This window comes from Megalobrama amblycephala, linkage group LG16 (genome assembly GCF_018812025.1).
Source record: "Megalobrama amblycephala isolate DHTTF-2021 linkage group LG16, ASM1881202v1, whole genome shotgun sequence".
Taxonomy (NCBI): Eukaryota; Metazoa; Chordata; class Actinopteri; order Cypriniformes; family Xenocyprididae; genus Megalobrama; species Megalobrama amblycephala.
In genome coordinates this window covers 23,692,750-23,709,273 of record NC_063059.1, presented here as the reverse complement: position 1 = coordinate 23,709,273, position 16,524 = coordinate 23,692,750, and the positions used below count along the sequence as shown (strand labels likewise).

At 36.7% G+C, this 16,524-nt stretch overlaps 1 protein-coding gene across 1 annotated transcript in view; it reads left to right on the top strand.

Moving 5' to 3' along the window:
• Window positions 1–16,524, top strand: part of usp32 (ubiquitin specific peptidase 32) — a 58,475-nt gene that overhangs the window by 26,625 nt on the left and 15,326 nt on the right. Inside the window, 12 exon segments of the mRNA XM_048161718.1 lie at window positions 4,717–4,848; window positions 5,103–5,210; window positions 5,492–5,607; window positions 6,986–7,048; window positions 7,393–7,476; window positions 7,628–7,689; window positions 8,118–8,220; window positions 8,599–8,788; window positions 12,589–12,767; window positions 13,551–13,652; window positions 13,654–13,692; window positions 15,583–15,700. Of these exon segments, the coding sequence (XP_048017675.1) occupies window positions 4,717–4,848; window positions 5,103–5,210; window positions 5,492–5,607; window positions 6,986–7,048; window positions 7,393–7,476; window positions 7,628–7,689; window positions 8,118–8,220; window positions 8,599–8,788; window positions 12,589–12,767; window positions 13,551–13,652; window positions 13,654–13,692; window positions 15,583–15,700 (1,296 nt within the window).

The window sequence follows — 16,524 nt, the reverse complement described above, 5'->3', positions numbered from 1 at the left end:
ATTCTCCTGCGCTGTTTACGTTGTAGACAGTGCAGTGCTTCCAGGTTCCAGGCTCAATATTGGCCGACGCTGTACACGTGAACAGCACAACGCATGCGTGTGAGGAGGCGCCGACCAATAACGAGTCAGCATTCTGACATAGAACCCGGAAGCGCTGCACTGTGTTAACTACGTGAACAGTGTAGGATAATGACAGGGAAGAGAAGAAATTGTCGAATAAAGTCATTATTTTTGTTTTGTTCTTGTGCACAAAAAGTATTCTCATTGCTTCATAAAATTAAGTTTTAACCACTGTAGTCACATGGACTATTTAAACGATGTCTTTACTACCTTTCTGTGCCTTGAAAGTGGTAATTAAATTGCTGTCTATGGAGGAGTCAGGGAGCTCTTGGATTTCGTCAAAAATATCTTAATTTGTGTTCCAAAGATGAACAAAGGTCTTAGGGGTGTGGAACGACATGAGGGTGAGTAATTAATGACAGCATTTTCATTTTTGGGTGAACTAACCCTTTAAATTGACCAGGCACTGAGGTACCTGTGTGTACAAAAACCTGGAAAACTGACTGCATTTTGTCCTGCCACACTGCAACCAAACAAAATAAAACATTTTCCATGGAAAATGTATCTTATTTGGGTATTTTTACTGGAAATTAGAAATTCTGATTCTGAAATCTGAAAAAAAAAAAAAAAAAACAATTGTTCAGATGTTTGAATTGATGATGCTGCCTAGGTAGGCAGCTCAGTAGGATTTGGAACACAGCCATTAATACTGGGCAAAAGCAAGCCAATATTGACATGCCTGTTCTGTTTGTGATTTAAAACAGTTGCTATGGGCTGCTTTAAACTGCATACACAGCAGTTGTTTGCCTTTGTCATTAATCAATTGACTGTATACCATCATTATTGGAAGGTTAATTTATGTGCCTTTCTGTGTATTAGTTAAGACCATGATCGATTCTGTCTATAGCATATTTCTCCATTACAGAATGAATGCACAAGGTTGAGCTTCATTCTTTTCACTGCCACCAAGACAAGATACTTTTTATTCTCAGATACAAGATAGAAATGAAAAAACACACACACAAAAGCAAGTGATTATGCAAATAGCTCAGTAAAATTAGAATAAGTTTTCTTTGTCAATCAAGGACAGCTTTGACTCTCTATCTCTAGCCAATCAGAGAAGCTACCTGGGCAACGCACGGTAATCTGCGGCCCGCTCCAGATTATCCTCTTAGCTCAGTGAGAGGGCTGTGTGTGTGCTGTCGGTGTGAAGTAGTCATGATCTGTGTGATCTGTTTGAGCGCATGTGGGTTTATGGGTTCATGCTCCTTCCAGAATATGCCTCACACCAGGCCATGTGCGAACAGGCAAGAGGCCTATCAGAAAGAAGAAAGTGATGACTGGATGACAGTAATCAGCAAGAAAGAAAGGGAGTTGGATTGCATACGGAGATGGAGAGTAACTGTATTTTGCCAATGTAAAGGCATCTTGTGTGGAGATTGTTATGGTTCATGCCATATCTAACAGCCAGTGCCGTGACATGTGCAGTGGAATATGGTATGGTTCTTCTGTTGCCACTCTGATAGAGTCGCTCCTTTAGGTGAGTACTGGCATTTGGAGGTGTGTTGACAAATAATGTGTCAAATACACACCATATATATTGTTCAAACATTTGGGGTTGTTTTGGGGGGGGTTTGTGTGTGAAAGAAGTATTACCCAGATTGTCTTTATTTGATCAAAAATAGAGTTAAAAAGGAATATTTTGAAATATTATGGTTTAAAGCATCTGTTTTCTATTTTAATACATTTTAAAATGTAATTTATTCCTGTGATGGCAAAGCTGAATTTTCAGCATCTTTACTCCAGTCTTCAGTGTCACATGATCCTTCAGAAATCATTCTAATATGCTGATTTGCTGCTCAAGAAATGTTTCTGATTATTATCAATGTTGAAAACAGTTGTGTACTTCTTTTTTCAGGATTCCTTGATGAATAGAAAGTTCAAAAGAACAGCATTTATCTGATACACAAAGCTTTTGTAACATTATACACTACCGTTCAAAAGTTTCGGGTCAGTAAGAATTTTTATTTTTATATATATATATTTTTTTTAAGAAATTAAAGAGTACTTTTATTCAGCAAGGATGCATTAAATCAATCAAAAGTGAGGGATGCAAAAATCAATCAAGACATTTATAATGTTACAAAAGATGATATTTCAAATAAACGCTGTTCTTTTGAACTTTCTATTCATCAAGGAATCCTGAAAAAAAAAGTACACAACTGTTTTCAACATTGATAATAATAAGAAATGTTTCTTGAGCAGCAAATCATCATATTATAATGATTTCTGAAGGATCATGTGACACTGAAGACTGGAGTAATGATGCTGAAAATTCAGCTTTGCTAACACAAGAATAAATTACATTTTAAAATATTTTCAGATAGAAAACAGTTATTTTAAATTGTAATAATATTTCACAATATTACTGTTTTTACTGTATTTTTAATTAAATAAATGCAGCCTTAGTGAGCAGACAAACTTCTTTTAAAAACATTAAAAATCTTACTGATCCCAAACATTTCAATGGTAATATATATTTATATTTAGTATAATTATTTATTTTTTATTTATTTATTTATTTATTTATTTATTTATTTATTTATTTATTTATTTATTTATTACTATTGTTAAATTCATTTTTAAATATTATTGCTGAATGAAATATAGTATGAAATCTCATATTCCAACTGGCATTTAAATAACACACACTTTTCAAATATTTAATTTGAACTGCCAATAGATAGAATCCATCCGCAAGCGAGATGGCTAATGTTTTTGATATTGAATACAAAAGTGTAACATTTTGTCTCAGTCCAAATATGTAATTGCTTTGTCATGGACTGAATGCACTCTGTGCCTTGTTACAGGACAGCAGGAAAAGTAATGGAAACGTAGCGTAAGTAATAGGTGAAATGGGTTTTGACAGCTTGAGAGGGCTAACACATCGTGCTAGCCTAAGAAACAACGCCTGTCTTCCTGCTATAATGCATTGCTGGACAAGAGGATATCATAGGCCACAGCAAATGTTAAATGAACTGCACATGGTGCCTCATTTTAAGATGTGCTGTAAACATTCAGGATAAACGATGGCTGTTTGCTGATCCGTACGGTGCATAATAAGTGTTATAGATTAGTAGTCACTGTCCAATGCACAAACAATGAATAACACTCATGCAGTTATTCAGTTTCTTAAAGCTATTCTAAACTAATTATTGTTCTAGATAATAATAATGTTGATAATTCTTCATCACTGCCTTAAGTGGTGCACTGTAATGAAGCTTCATTCCAGAGGGAAATTTGTTAAATGTTGTTTGGCTGTGTGCTAAATGCATCTCGGATGTGAAGTGTGTTTTAGAACTTGTGTCAAGATAGATTTCCTCTCCTAACCACCTCTGAAATGACACTGAGTCATTGATCATGGTTCGTGGTGGGTGGGTTTGCACCCCTATAGATCCCCAGACTGTTTTCTGTGTTTCTGGTTGCTACAATCTTTCAGTCTTCGGCCCTCAGACAGTAGACCTGCTCTCCCAGAGCACTATGGGAAATAATGACTATTGACCCAATCCATTCAGACTCCCAATTGTCCATAAAACCACAGAGGTTTAGCTGTGCTTGCGCAGTCTGAGATAACGGAGGAGTTTCATTGCAATCCAGAGCCTGTTCATTAAGATGCCTTTTATACCTGTCCCGAGAAACCCCTAGGACATACTTTTGTATGGATCGGTTTGCTTAATTATTTATTTATGGAGTGCATTCTGTGAGATGTATTGTGTTTTGAATAATGGAGAGGGGAGTAGTCTGAAATGAACGTCAGGCTAAACAAAAGATCAGATTTGTGTTCCTGTGTTTTGACACTTGCCTTATGTGTGATGGTCAGTGTAGGAGGGGCAAAACCAATCCTATTAGCCTAAGCTAGAGATTATTGCAAAGCAAGAGGAGTTGACCTAGGTCCTCTTAACATACTAAAAGCCTGGACTATATATGGCGTTATGGAGGAGATAGCTTGAGTCATGCTTTCACCTAGTTATGTAATCACTTGTCGTAAATGTTAGAATCATAATGAGAGCCCATTTACAGTCTGCAATAGCTAATGTATTATGGAAATGATCCATCCACCTATCTATTTAAAGAATAATTCACCCAAAAATGAAATTATTTATTTAAGGTTGAAAGTATTTATTCACCCTCATATCATTACAAACTTGTATGCTCTAAAAGTAGTGAATATCAACACAGTTCTTGCCACATAACAAGCTCAAGCTCACAAAGGGACAAAATAGTGCCATAAAACTATAGTCTATATGATAAGAGACTAGTGTGATATATCAATATACAAGTCTTTTGAAACTATATGATAGCTTTATATGAGGAACACATTTACATGTGGTGTTATTCACAAAAATATCTACTTTTGTGGTGGTGTTATTTTGGAATATGTTTATAATATTATAGTCATGGCCTACATTGGAGTGGGGGGGGCATGGGGGTGCAGATGCCCCCCATATTTATTGTAGTCAAGGAGTTAAACTTGTTAAACCCAATGTTAAACCCAAAGTATACTTCGGCCACACATGCCCAACTGATGCTTGGCACTGAACATTAAAAGAGATTATTTCACAGAGAATCTGATTTCTTGTGTTTTCTTTCTTGCAGTAGAAGAATCGGACATTATCGACTTGGAAAAGCGCTACTGGTTGCTGAAAGCCCAATCAAGGACAGGCCGCTTTGATTTGGAAACCTTTGTCCCTCTGGTCTCGCCCCCTATTCACGCATCGCTAAGTGAAGGCAAGACAGAATTCATTACAGCAATTTTAAAAGCTTCCCAAATGGATCGTGACACACAAACACTCACACATACATCCACCTGCAAGCCATGTGCTTTGAAAACATTTGCAGCACCCACGAAAGTCACGGTTCATCTTATTTTAGTAGGTCTTTGCTTTTGAAATTTATTGGATCATTTGTGATAGAAGATCTCCAAAGAATCCAATTACTCTTGCTGGCTAATCTAAACACTGACATTTTTTCCCATTTTCCAGGCTTGTTTCATGCTTTTGATGAGAATCGGGACAATCATATTGACTTTAAGGAGATATCGTGCGGGCTCTCAGCTTGCTGTCGGGGCCCTGTAGCGGAGAGGCAGAAGTGTAAGCATTTCTCTTCCTATCATCCTCTCTTAGTTGTTTATCTCATTCCACGGCAGATGCAGGATTGTGTTGTGGTGATTCTTCAAACATTTTTGGAATAAAATATTTTAGCTAGCATATTATGTATTCTAAATACACACAGTTATGTAATACAATAATATTTCCACTATTTTTGCTCAAGTTATAATAAAAAAAAAATTTTTATTTCAAGTATTATAGTTTATTTTTGATGAATGTTTAAAAGTTCCCCATTTAAATCTCTTCTTCCTTGTCTACATCAGTTTGTTTTAAAGTGTTCGACATAGATCGGGATGGAATTCTGTCCAGGGATGAGATCCACGAGATGGTGGTGGCGCTGCTGGAAGTGTGGAAGGATAACCGTACAGATACCCTCCCCGTAAGTACAGAGCAGCTGATTGTCTAATGAAACTAAAGTCCATAGAAAAGCAATAAGAACATGATACGGTTTAGCTATTTAGTTAACCTTTTGTTGCTAAACAAATTACTTCCTTAGTATTCAGTGCTTCCCACACATAGACTTTACTTGGGCGGGCCGCCCACGTATAATAACAGCCGCCCAAGTATATTTGGAGACACATTTTTGCTTTTATTATTTTTATCCTCTTATACTTTTATATCCGTGCAAGATAAAGAAACCATCCGCGATCGAATAGCTAGTCGTTTCGTACCTGCTTGTTATGTGTGCGTCAGAACTGTTTACTCCCACTAGCATTCCCACGGGTGCTACATTTTGCAAAGTCACAAGGCGGCGCTGTTGCGCATTCTACATGCTCGCGCAACAGCGCTTCAGACTCTATGTTCAGACTGCTTCAAAGTGATTCTCAATCAGTGAAAAGCGCAGAATTATGCCAAGCGATTGCTAATGAACTCAAGTTGATGAATTACTACAATGTCTACTTCATGGCCTTTATATAAAATGTTTTATACGGTTGTAAGAATCTGAAGGATCAGCCTGCAATAGTACAGATTTTTCAAAATAAGAGTCCCAGTGTATTTCGGGGTTGTTTATAATTAAAAGTCAAGTAGTCAAAAGTCAAAAGTAATTAAAAGTTTTTTTCTTTTTCTTTTGGGCATTATTGGTATTTTGGTTACACAATAAATTGTATTTAATTTGATTTCCATTTAATTCATAGTAAATTATTGTAGTCTCCCCCACAGGAAGAAAAGACTAAGAACATTATTTGACACATATATTATTCATTTTATAAATTTTACTAGTAAAATCTGTGTCTTATTCACTGAGAGAGACACTATATGACAGCAAGGAGAACATTGGAAAAGGTGAACCATTTAAATGCTGCAATTTTGCATAATTTACAATGCATAATAATGCATAATATTAGTATGTAATTAAATGTAATAGTATGCTATGTAATTAAACTTAATTTCAATAAATAAAAATACTGTTAAAAATCACACATTATTTGTTTGTCACATGTAGTAGACCATTTTTGTGCCGTGGGTAATAGGAGGATTTTTCGCCCGGCTACCACCGCAAGTATATTTCAAACTTGTGGGAAGCACTGGTATTATATATGTTTGTATACATGCCTATGAGGTGATTCTTGCAAATGAGATGCAAACATGCAGGGATGCACTAATGTGGGATAATACATTTAAAAGAAACTCAAATCAATACTCATTGATTTATGCATCCTGAGCTGTCATTGTGTTTCTTACATCTAATAGAGCCCTTTCGTGTCCGTTATAGATTTCATGATGACACTTCCTGATTTATGCTTCTTATGTTTCAGGAGTTTGATTCCAGCGTGTCAGACATTGTAGAGGACATACTGAAAATGCATGACACAACAAAAGTAATTAGACTTTCATTTTCATTTTTTTTTTTGCATATAGAATTGTCATGCCAAAGAAAATTTCATCAGTTGATATCAATTCCAATTGAATTTCATCATTGCCGATACCAATTTTGATGCCACAGCAAAAACTAATTATGCTAACAATTTCCCTTTTAATTAAAATGTTAAATTTTAAAATAAATATTACCAAATGAAATAAATCATTGGTGTGTAAATCACATGTATTTTTCAATATCTCAATTAAATAAACATTACTTTTTTTCCCCTCAGAGTTTTTTCAGGTTTTTCTTTGATCCAATATTTAAGGACATTCTAATCTTTGTCTTGTGTTTTACTTACAGCAAGGGCACTTAACCCTGGAGGACTATCAGATATGGAGTGTGAAAAGTGCCCTCGCCAATGAGTTCCTCAACTTGCTGTTTCAGGTAAGATTCTACCTACAGTATTTTTTGACAAAGTAACAAACATACAAAATAGTGCCTTAAGGCTTCAATAATCTGAAGTGAATCCGGTAAATTATGTACGTTGTTGTCTTGAATCTGGCCTCAAATGGCTTGTTAATCCGTTCGTCATCAGGTGTGTCATATTGTCCTGGGCCTGCGTCCTGCCACCCCTGAAGAGGAAGGCCAGATCATTAGGTGAGAGTAGGACACAGCATTTCTTCACTTACCCTATTACTGCTGTAACTCAGTTTCCTTTCAAAAGCGTCTCTACTGTGCACTTTCTCAGTGTTTTAAAACAAGCCTTATGAGGGCTGTATTATATTTCACTCCACCATGATCCTCATGATTAAACTTTGTCTCTAACATTGTTTTAGACCAGACAGAGATCGAGAACACAATTTCATTTCCTATTAGATTTTTTAGCGGGGCTGACTATGCTCAAAAAGTCACTATAAATACTGTAAATACATCAGTGTGTCTCATTATTTGGCTATACTGCTCAAGTTAATTATTAATATCTCACGACAGAAGGAATACTTTGTTGGTTTATTTTGGTGCTTGTGTATAAATATAATAGTCCTTTGACTGACTGTCATCCATAATGATTTTGTGTGATGGCACAGGGGTTGGCTGGAGCGGGAGAGCAGGCATGGGCTACAACCCAGTCAGAACTGGTTTCTGATCTCCATGCAGTGGTGGCAGCAGTGGAAAGACTATGTCAGATATGTGAGTATGCAGTATATGTCTATGCAGCCTCTACTTAACAATGAAAAGGGATCATGTCATGATAAATCAATTTCTTTTTACCTTTCCTTTGTTTTGAAATAAGTTCATTGTACTGTTTTTGTACCATCAAAACATATTGAGTACAACAAACTAAATTGACCATGACCAGTAATTATAATTGGACAACAGGGAAAAGAGTATACTGATCTGACCCATTTATGCTACACATATCAGGCTGGACCTTGTTTCTCTCAGACATCAACTGGACAAAAATTAGAGTGATGTTTTAGTTTTGCATTGGCCAGTTTTCTTTTGATAATACTGACAATATGGAGCATACATGTTTTTTTTTGATATACGATCTATTGTGTTATGCAGGATAATAAGTCGATTGTCGTAGAGCAGCCATCAATGCAGGGTAGTGGGATGAGAAGTTCTCAGTCTACGGCACCTATAGAGCCTGTCCTGAACAGAATTGGAATAGTTGTACGTTCTCCCAGTTCCCCGGAGGAGAAATTCCCTGACAACATCTCCAGCTCATCGGAGGCCTCAGAGAGCACCGGTAATAGTAAGTACACGCTCAGTCGTAGTTAAGAATATGATTTAAGCTGTAGCCTAGAAGTTATCACATACATTACTGTTCAAAAGTTTGAGATAATTCAAATAATACTTTTATTTAGTAGGGATGCATTAAATTGATCAAAAGTGACAGACATTTACATTTTTGCAAAATACTTCTATTTTAAATAAATATTGTTCTTTTGAATTTTCCTATTAATCAAATAATCCTAAAAAAAAACAAAAAAACTGTTTCACAAGTTTCCACAAAAATATTTGTGGCGCATGTCTTTTTTTTTTTGACTAAACTAAAGCATAAAAATACCATAATATGTTTGCAGATATTTAGGAAACGTGATAAGTTAACATGTTTTTCTCTGAAAAACAATGCTACAGCCAGTTATTCTACTTTGAAATGTGTGTTCTGTGTCAGAAGCTTTATGATCAGAGGCATATTAAAAGGTGGTTAAATCAACTGACAGAGTAAGGCTCGTCACCTTTCCTTGTCAATTGCGCTCGTTCCTATTACGTGTCCTCAATCTGGCAACCCATGTGAGAACTTACATTTTAATACATACTCAAATGAAAAACAGTTACTTTAAATTGTAATAATATTTCACAATATTATTGTTTTCACTGTATTATTGATCAAATAAATGCAGCCTTTGTGAGCATGAGAGACTTCTTTCAAAAACATCGATAGTGTATGCTCTGACACCTTGAAGCCTTGGTGCTTCAAACAAATAAAATTGTCTTAAAGGGTTAGTTCACTCAAAAAAAAAAAAAAAAAAAAAATCCCATAATTTACTCATCCTCAAGCCTTCCTAGGTGTATATGACTTTCTTCTTTCAGCCAAACCCAATCTGATTTATATTAAAAAAATATCCTGGCTCTTCAAAGCTTTATAATGACAGTGCATAGTAACTGAAAAAAAAAGTGCAACCATCCATCATAAAAGTAATCCATATGAATCCAGGGGGGTAATAAAGGCCTTCTGAAGCGAAGCAATGCATTTTAGTAAGAAAAATATTTAAGTAAGATTAGTAAGATTAAATATTAACGTACATCCATGCATTCACGAGAGAGACGAGTTCCGGTGTATGACAGAGGATGTAGTACTAGTAGCGTAAGCTTAAGTGAGAGTAGACGTCTCTCACGGTTCAAACAAATAGGGCTGGGCAACAAACTCAAGCTCAAGCTTTAAAAAATTCTCGTTTTACACTTCTAATTTGTGACGTTGTTTTGTTTTGCTCTATCCACCGCATTCCACTTTTGTCAATAAATCATGCGTTGGGTCAAAGTTCCTACTCTTCCACCGGAATCAACTTGCATATGGAAGCCAGTGATTCCCAGTTATAAAGTTATAAATATGGATATTTTTCTTACAAAATGCATCCCTTTGCTTCAGAAGGCCTTTATTAACCCCTGGAGCCATATGGATTACTTTTATGATGGATGTGCTTTTTGGGGCTTCAAAATCTCAGTTAATACTCACTCCGATTATTAAAGGTGCCCTTGATTCAAAAATTGAATTTACCTTGGCATAGTTAAATAACAAGAGTTCAGTACATGGAAAAGACATACAGTGAGTCTCAAACTCCATTGTTTCCTCCTTCTTATATAAATCTCATTTGTTTAAAAGACCTCCGAAGAACAGGCAAATCTCAACATAACACCGACTGTTACGTAACAGTCGGGATCATTAATATGTATGCCCCCAATATTTGCATATGCCAGCCCATGTTCCCAACATTATGAAAGGCATTAGACAAGGGCAGCCAGTAACGTCTGGATCTGTGCACAGCCGAATCAACAGACTAGGTAAGTAAGCAATAACAACAGCGAAAAATGGCAGATGGAGCAATAATAACTGACATGATTCATGATAACATGATATTTTTAGTGATATTTGTGAATTGTCTTTCTAAATGTTTCATTAGCATGTTGCTAATGTTCTGTTAAATGTGGTTAAAGTTACCATCGTTTCTTACTGTATTCACGGAGACAAGAGCCATCGCTATTTTCATTTTTAAACACTTGCAGTCTAGCCTGGATGCCAGCCGAACTTAGCCCCGCCCACAACATTTTGAGGTCAGGGAGTTCGGTCTGGACTCGATCCGTAGAGGAGTAATTATGCCCGAACAGAAACTGTTCGGACCAATCACATTGTCAGGGCGATGATTGACAGATTATCACCAGAAACGTAATCAGCCACATCATCAAAGAGCGCTTGGGGAGTTTGATTGACAAGCGATCTAACCAATCAGAACGCCGCATCCAACATTTTGTCCGACAAAGCAGTCAGGAGTTAGAAGATTAACATCGGTGGAGTTAAACTTGAAAAATTGTGCATATTGACGTCTTTCCGCGTTTGAAACAACATTCATTCTCATGTTCATTCATGTTTATTTGATGCTATAAATGGACTAGTAGGAAGAGATGATCGGTTCACAAGCCTCTTGAGCTGAGGCGCTACAGCAATCTGCCACGATCATGGTCACAACCCATTAAAGAGCCACAAAACGGTTTTTATTGTTTGAATTTTTTTAATAACTACACAGTTTGAAAGCTGGGACTTTGTTTAATATCATAAGTAACCTGCTCTGTCTCGTCTGTCGATGTGTTGTCAGTTTCCTCTTTGCTCCGCGATGTATTTTCCACTCTGTGTGGCGTGAAAGCGCCACGGCTTGTCGGACAAAGCAACAGTGACTAAGGGGGGCGGGTCTTTGCGAAAGGTCAATTAGTTTACAACAATGATGGCTGTTGAAGAACTGAGATGTGTACATTCCGCCATCGCGTCTGTTATAGAAGATATAGACAGCGCATTAATTTTAAAAAAGGAACAGAGGACCGCGATCAAGGCATTTGTCGATGGGAAAGATGTCTTTGCCGTCCTTCCTACGGGATTCGGCAAAAGTTTGATTTATCAGCTGGCCCCGATGGCCGCTAAGAAGAGTTCTGTTGACAACTATGCATCGCTCAACATACGTCACTTACTCTGTAGCTCTGATTGGTTGTAGGTCTATCCAATTGAGGTCTTTCCTGGATCGGTTGAAATACGCCCCCATAATCAAAGCCCAATGGAGCAGTATCAGACTCATATTCGAACTAGAATTGAGTATGACCACGTCAGGCTACTTGCAGTCTGTATAATGCATAAACACAACTTCATTCTCTATAAATTCTCTTCCAACAGTGTAGTAATGTTAGCCGTTAGCCACGGAGCACTAGCCTCAAACTCATTCATAACCAAATGTAAACATTCAAATAAACACTGTACTTACGCGATTAGACAATGCTGCATGACGAACACTTTGTAAAGATCCATTTTGAGGGTTATATTAGCTGTTGTGAACTTTGTTTATGCACTGTTCAAGGCAAGCGCGAGCTCCGTGGGCGGAGAGCACGAGCAATTAAAGGGCCAGCAGCCCTGAATCGGCTCATTTATAATGATGCCCCAAAATAGGCAGTTAAAAAAATGAATTAAAAAAAAATCTATGGGGTATTTTGAGCTGAAACTTCACAGACACATTCAGGGGACACCTTAGACTTATATTACATCTTTTAAAAAAAAGTTCTAGGGCACCTTTAAGCTTGGAAGAACCAGGATATTTTTTGATACCATTCCAATTGTGTTTGACTGAAAGAAGAAAGTCATATATACCTAAGATGGCTTTAGTGTGAGTAAATAATGGGATCATTTTTGGGTGAACTAACCCTTTGATAAATGATGACTGGCCAATAAAAAGGCATAAAGGCTGAAAAGAGGTGTTCAGCCTCCCTTAACAGCATGTATTTTCACTTCCTCAGGCCTGACCCCACACATCAGTTCTTCTGCCACAGACGTCTGCTTTGCTCGGCAGCAAAACGTCTCTGACAACAACAACCAGTGTTTCTCCAGCGCCAATGGCCATTTGCCCAACAGCATGGCCGCGCAAAGGCCTGGTGCCATAGACAACCAGCCTCTGGTGACCACCGAGCCCATGAAGGTGAGTGTACGTGTGCTCAGAACATCCACTGAAACCAGAAAGCCACTGGATAATCCTTTTGTCCATCAAAATGACTGCCAAAGTGCATTTAATCAACCTGCTGGGGAAATAACACCTTCAGGTTGTTTTCTTTTATTCCATCTAATTATAGCTTTGGAGAGCTCAAAACTACATTTAAAGTGCCATTTTTGAAATTAAAATCACCTAGAACAAATTAATCCTGTGATAAATGGTCTGTAACATTTGTGTTCTAGAAAATGAATGCCTTTATGTGAAGCTAAAAGCATTTTGTATGAAACTGCTTGCTTCAGTAATGTCTTGTCACAAACGCAATTGCTGTTATGTAGTAATATAACGGTCCCATATTATTAGACTCTTTACAACAACAACAACAACAACAACAAACTCCCTAAGACTTCCTAGCTCTTCCATCCAGATAGCAAAATTCTCTGTTTTTACTGTTATTTCTATTCCTTATGTTCTATTTTTATTATTCTTTTTTATGTAAAGCACTTTGAATTACCATTGTGTATGAAATGTGCTATACAAATTGCCTTGCCTTGCCTTTACTCAACACAATACATTGCAGCAGTAAAGTGAAAAAGGGACCTTTTTAGTCCTGTCCGCCCCTTCATCCAACCTCCCATTCTCAGTCAATGAGAGAAGAGCAGGGTGAAGGACGCTTCCACCACCTGTGATTTATACACCTCTTTGCTACAATTTGTCATTGCAAATTGCTGTCAATATGAACTCGCTTTGAGTGTGTGACTCTGTTTTGTCCAGGCGCCCACGCTGACTATGGAAGGAGGACGGCTGAAGAAGTCCCAACAGCTGTTGGCTAGCCGGGACTTTGAAACTGTGCCAGAGCCAGTATGGAGGGCACTTCTATCACTGGTATGGGGCCAACCTCAGCCTCCCCCGACCGGTATGTATTCCATGTCTTGTCAGAGGTGCCACCATGGGATTTAATTTGTGCTTCAATGAATGATAGTTGCTCTGACTTTTTTGCTTTGGCACACAATGGTCTTGATGATGTGACATGAGGTGTCACATGAACTGTGTCAGATATTACTAAGCCTGTTTTCTGAATACTGATTATGCTTGGCTATTTTGATCTCACCCTCTGTTGGACAATGTTGGCTCTGGGTATCACACTCATTTTCTTCACTTTGCTAGCACATGATTCATATTAGATGGCCTTAAAATTGTTAACGATGGGACCAAATTGTTTAATGGCCTGAATAGGCCATTCCAGGATAACACACACGTTTTTAATATTAGGAGAAGATCCACCAACATGTTCTTTCTGTCAAAACCCTTTATTCCTGAAGCATGTTTTTTTTTTTAGATTGTGCTGGTTTTAACACTGTGAGAAACCTTTTTACTTTATTAAATACGCTTGAGCAGTTTTAGAGTTTTTAGCAAAAATAGATGATAACCTTGATATAGTTTTATCATAAATTTTCTTGCCATGAAAATAGCCACAGAAGCTGGCTGGCAATTTAAAATGGTTAATAATGAAGAGATGTCATCAAATAAACAGTGAAAAGGTGATTTTTCTGGTGACATTCTGGAGGTGATTTAAAAATAATTTAGATGACACACCATTTGAATGATGATCTGCCCTTTTAAAATCATTTTTTGAACTATATCATTCTTCCCCCATAAAAATATAGTTCAGATTTCTTATTTCTTTTTTTTTTGACAGCAGTAAAATTCTAAACTAAATGTCATTACAAATATTCTTTTAATGATTTTGGCAGCGTACCTGATGCAAAAACTTGTGAAATTGAGATCCAGGCAGTAGATAAAGTTGATGAAAAATTATTTATTCATTACAATTAAATTTAGCCTCACACGCAAACTTTAATCGATAATGAAAATACTTAATAAAACCAAAAGGTAAAATAACCATCATAAAGTATTAGTCAATAGTTAATAATAAAATTTAGAGTATTGTAAAATCCAGAGTATTGTATCTAATAGATGAAGATCAAAAAGAGCAATAATTAAGACATTTGCAGATAAGAGACAAGAAGTAGAAGTCAAGGAGAGCAAAGGAGGGAAAAAGCTGAATTATCAATGACTTGGTCAGCTTTATACCATGAGCATATAGGGAAATTTACATCCCACTCAAATTGATGTTTTTGTTCTAAAAGAAAAGGTTAATTTCACCCATTACGTCATCTACTGGTCCAGTGTCAAAAATAGTTGTTTTTATCCCCTATAGGGAATTTTGCAAATGTCAGCAGACATATTTTGATCAGATTCAAATGAGCAATAATTCTGAAAAACACCACTTCTGCAGTACTTGGCAGGCGTCCAATGTCTAACCACAAACGTGTCAGCGTGACCTGTCACACTGGAGCACTTGAAGAACAATTGAACATAACAAGCATACTCTTAAATATAAAATAACCATAAGGGTACAATAACAAGTAAATACTTGAAAATATGATAAGAATTAATATATAAAGTATTAGTACATAAATATATGAAAGCAAAATTAAAACTGATAAATCATAAGCCATAAATGATTAAAAATGAATATCAATAAAAGTGCATGAATATGAATATTGACCATTTCGGATCCATCAGTACCTTAAAAAGACCCCTCTTCAAATATTATTTTTCAAAATTTGTTTTTGATTTTGGTAATGATATCCATTTCATGCATAAATCAAACTTTTTTGTATGCAGTAGGGATTAAAAACATTGAATGACCACGAAAAGAGCTTTAAAATCTCATCTGAATCTAGCCTGTGAACTTCTCATTCAATTTATGTTTATGCTGTATCTTTTGTTCTTCCTTCAGGTCATCATGTCTACAGTCACGGCTCAACCAGAACTAGAGCTCTTCCCCCGCTACCTTCTGTTCCTGCGACAGCAACCGGCCACACGCAGCCCTCAGTCTAACATCTGGGTCAATATGGGTATGAGCAGCCTGCGAATGTTCCCTCCACATATGCCCCGAGGTAACGTAAGCCTGCAGCAAGAGAGAGGCTCCCTCCACCTCCGCCTTGACCAGTTCCTCTAATCTCCTAAAATGCACCCAGCTCGGTCTCAGCAAAACGACCTGTCTGGATTACTAAAGAGCCAAAACCTGTTGCCAACACCCAGTCATCTTCTGAGTTCGGCCTAGAATAGAAAATAAAAATAAAGAACAGAAGCAAACATATTCATTTTAAATAAAATATATAAAATTATATTATATTAAATATTTTATATATTTTGTTAAATGGCTACATTTTGCTCACAAAAAATATAATGTAATCCATGACGGCTATAAAACCATGTTGAATACATGCACAAAATACATCCAGATATTTAAGTTTGCGAGACTAGAAATATTGTATTTCACTCAGTCATGGCTGTCTGGCTCAGAAGACTGTTTGGTGTGGGTAAAGATGAGCGCTCTCTGGCTGATTTCCTGTAATGGTTTGCTTTGCAATCATACCAATTTTTAAATTATTTTTTGTCTCAAATAATTGTGTCTCCTATGAAATCAGTAATTGCCGTATGAATCTTATATGCATTTTTATTTTATTTTTTCACAAGACTGGACTAATTAAAAACATTTGGCTTGGTTTTTTTTTTTTCCAAAATCACCCAGACTAATGAATTGATGAATGTTCCCTTTGAAAATGATCTTTGCCCTTTCTTGCTGCTATCTTACAACTAATCCTCAATCTGTCAATCAGGTATTGGTGCTGTTTATGCGTTATATATTGATCTGTGTGCTCCTTGTGATTGGTTG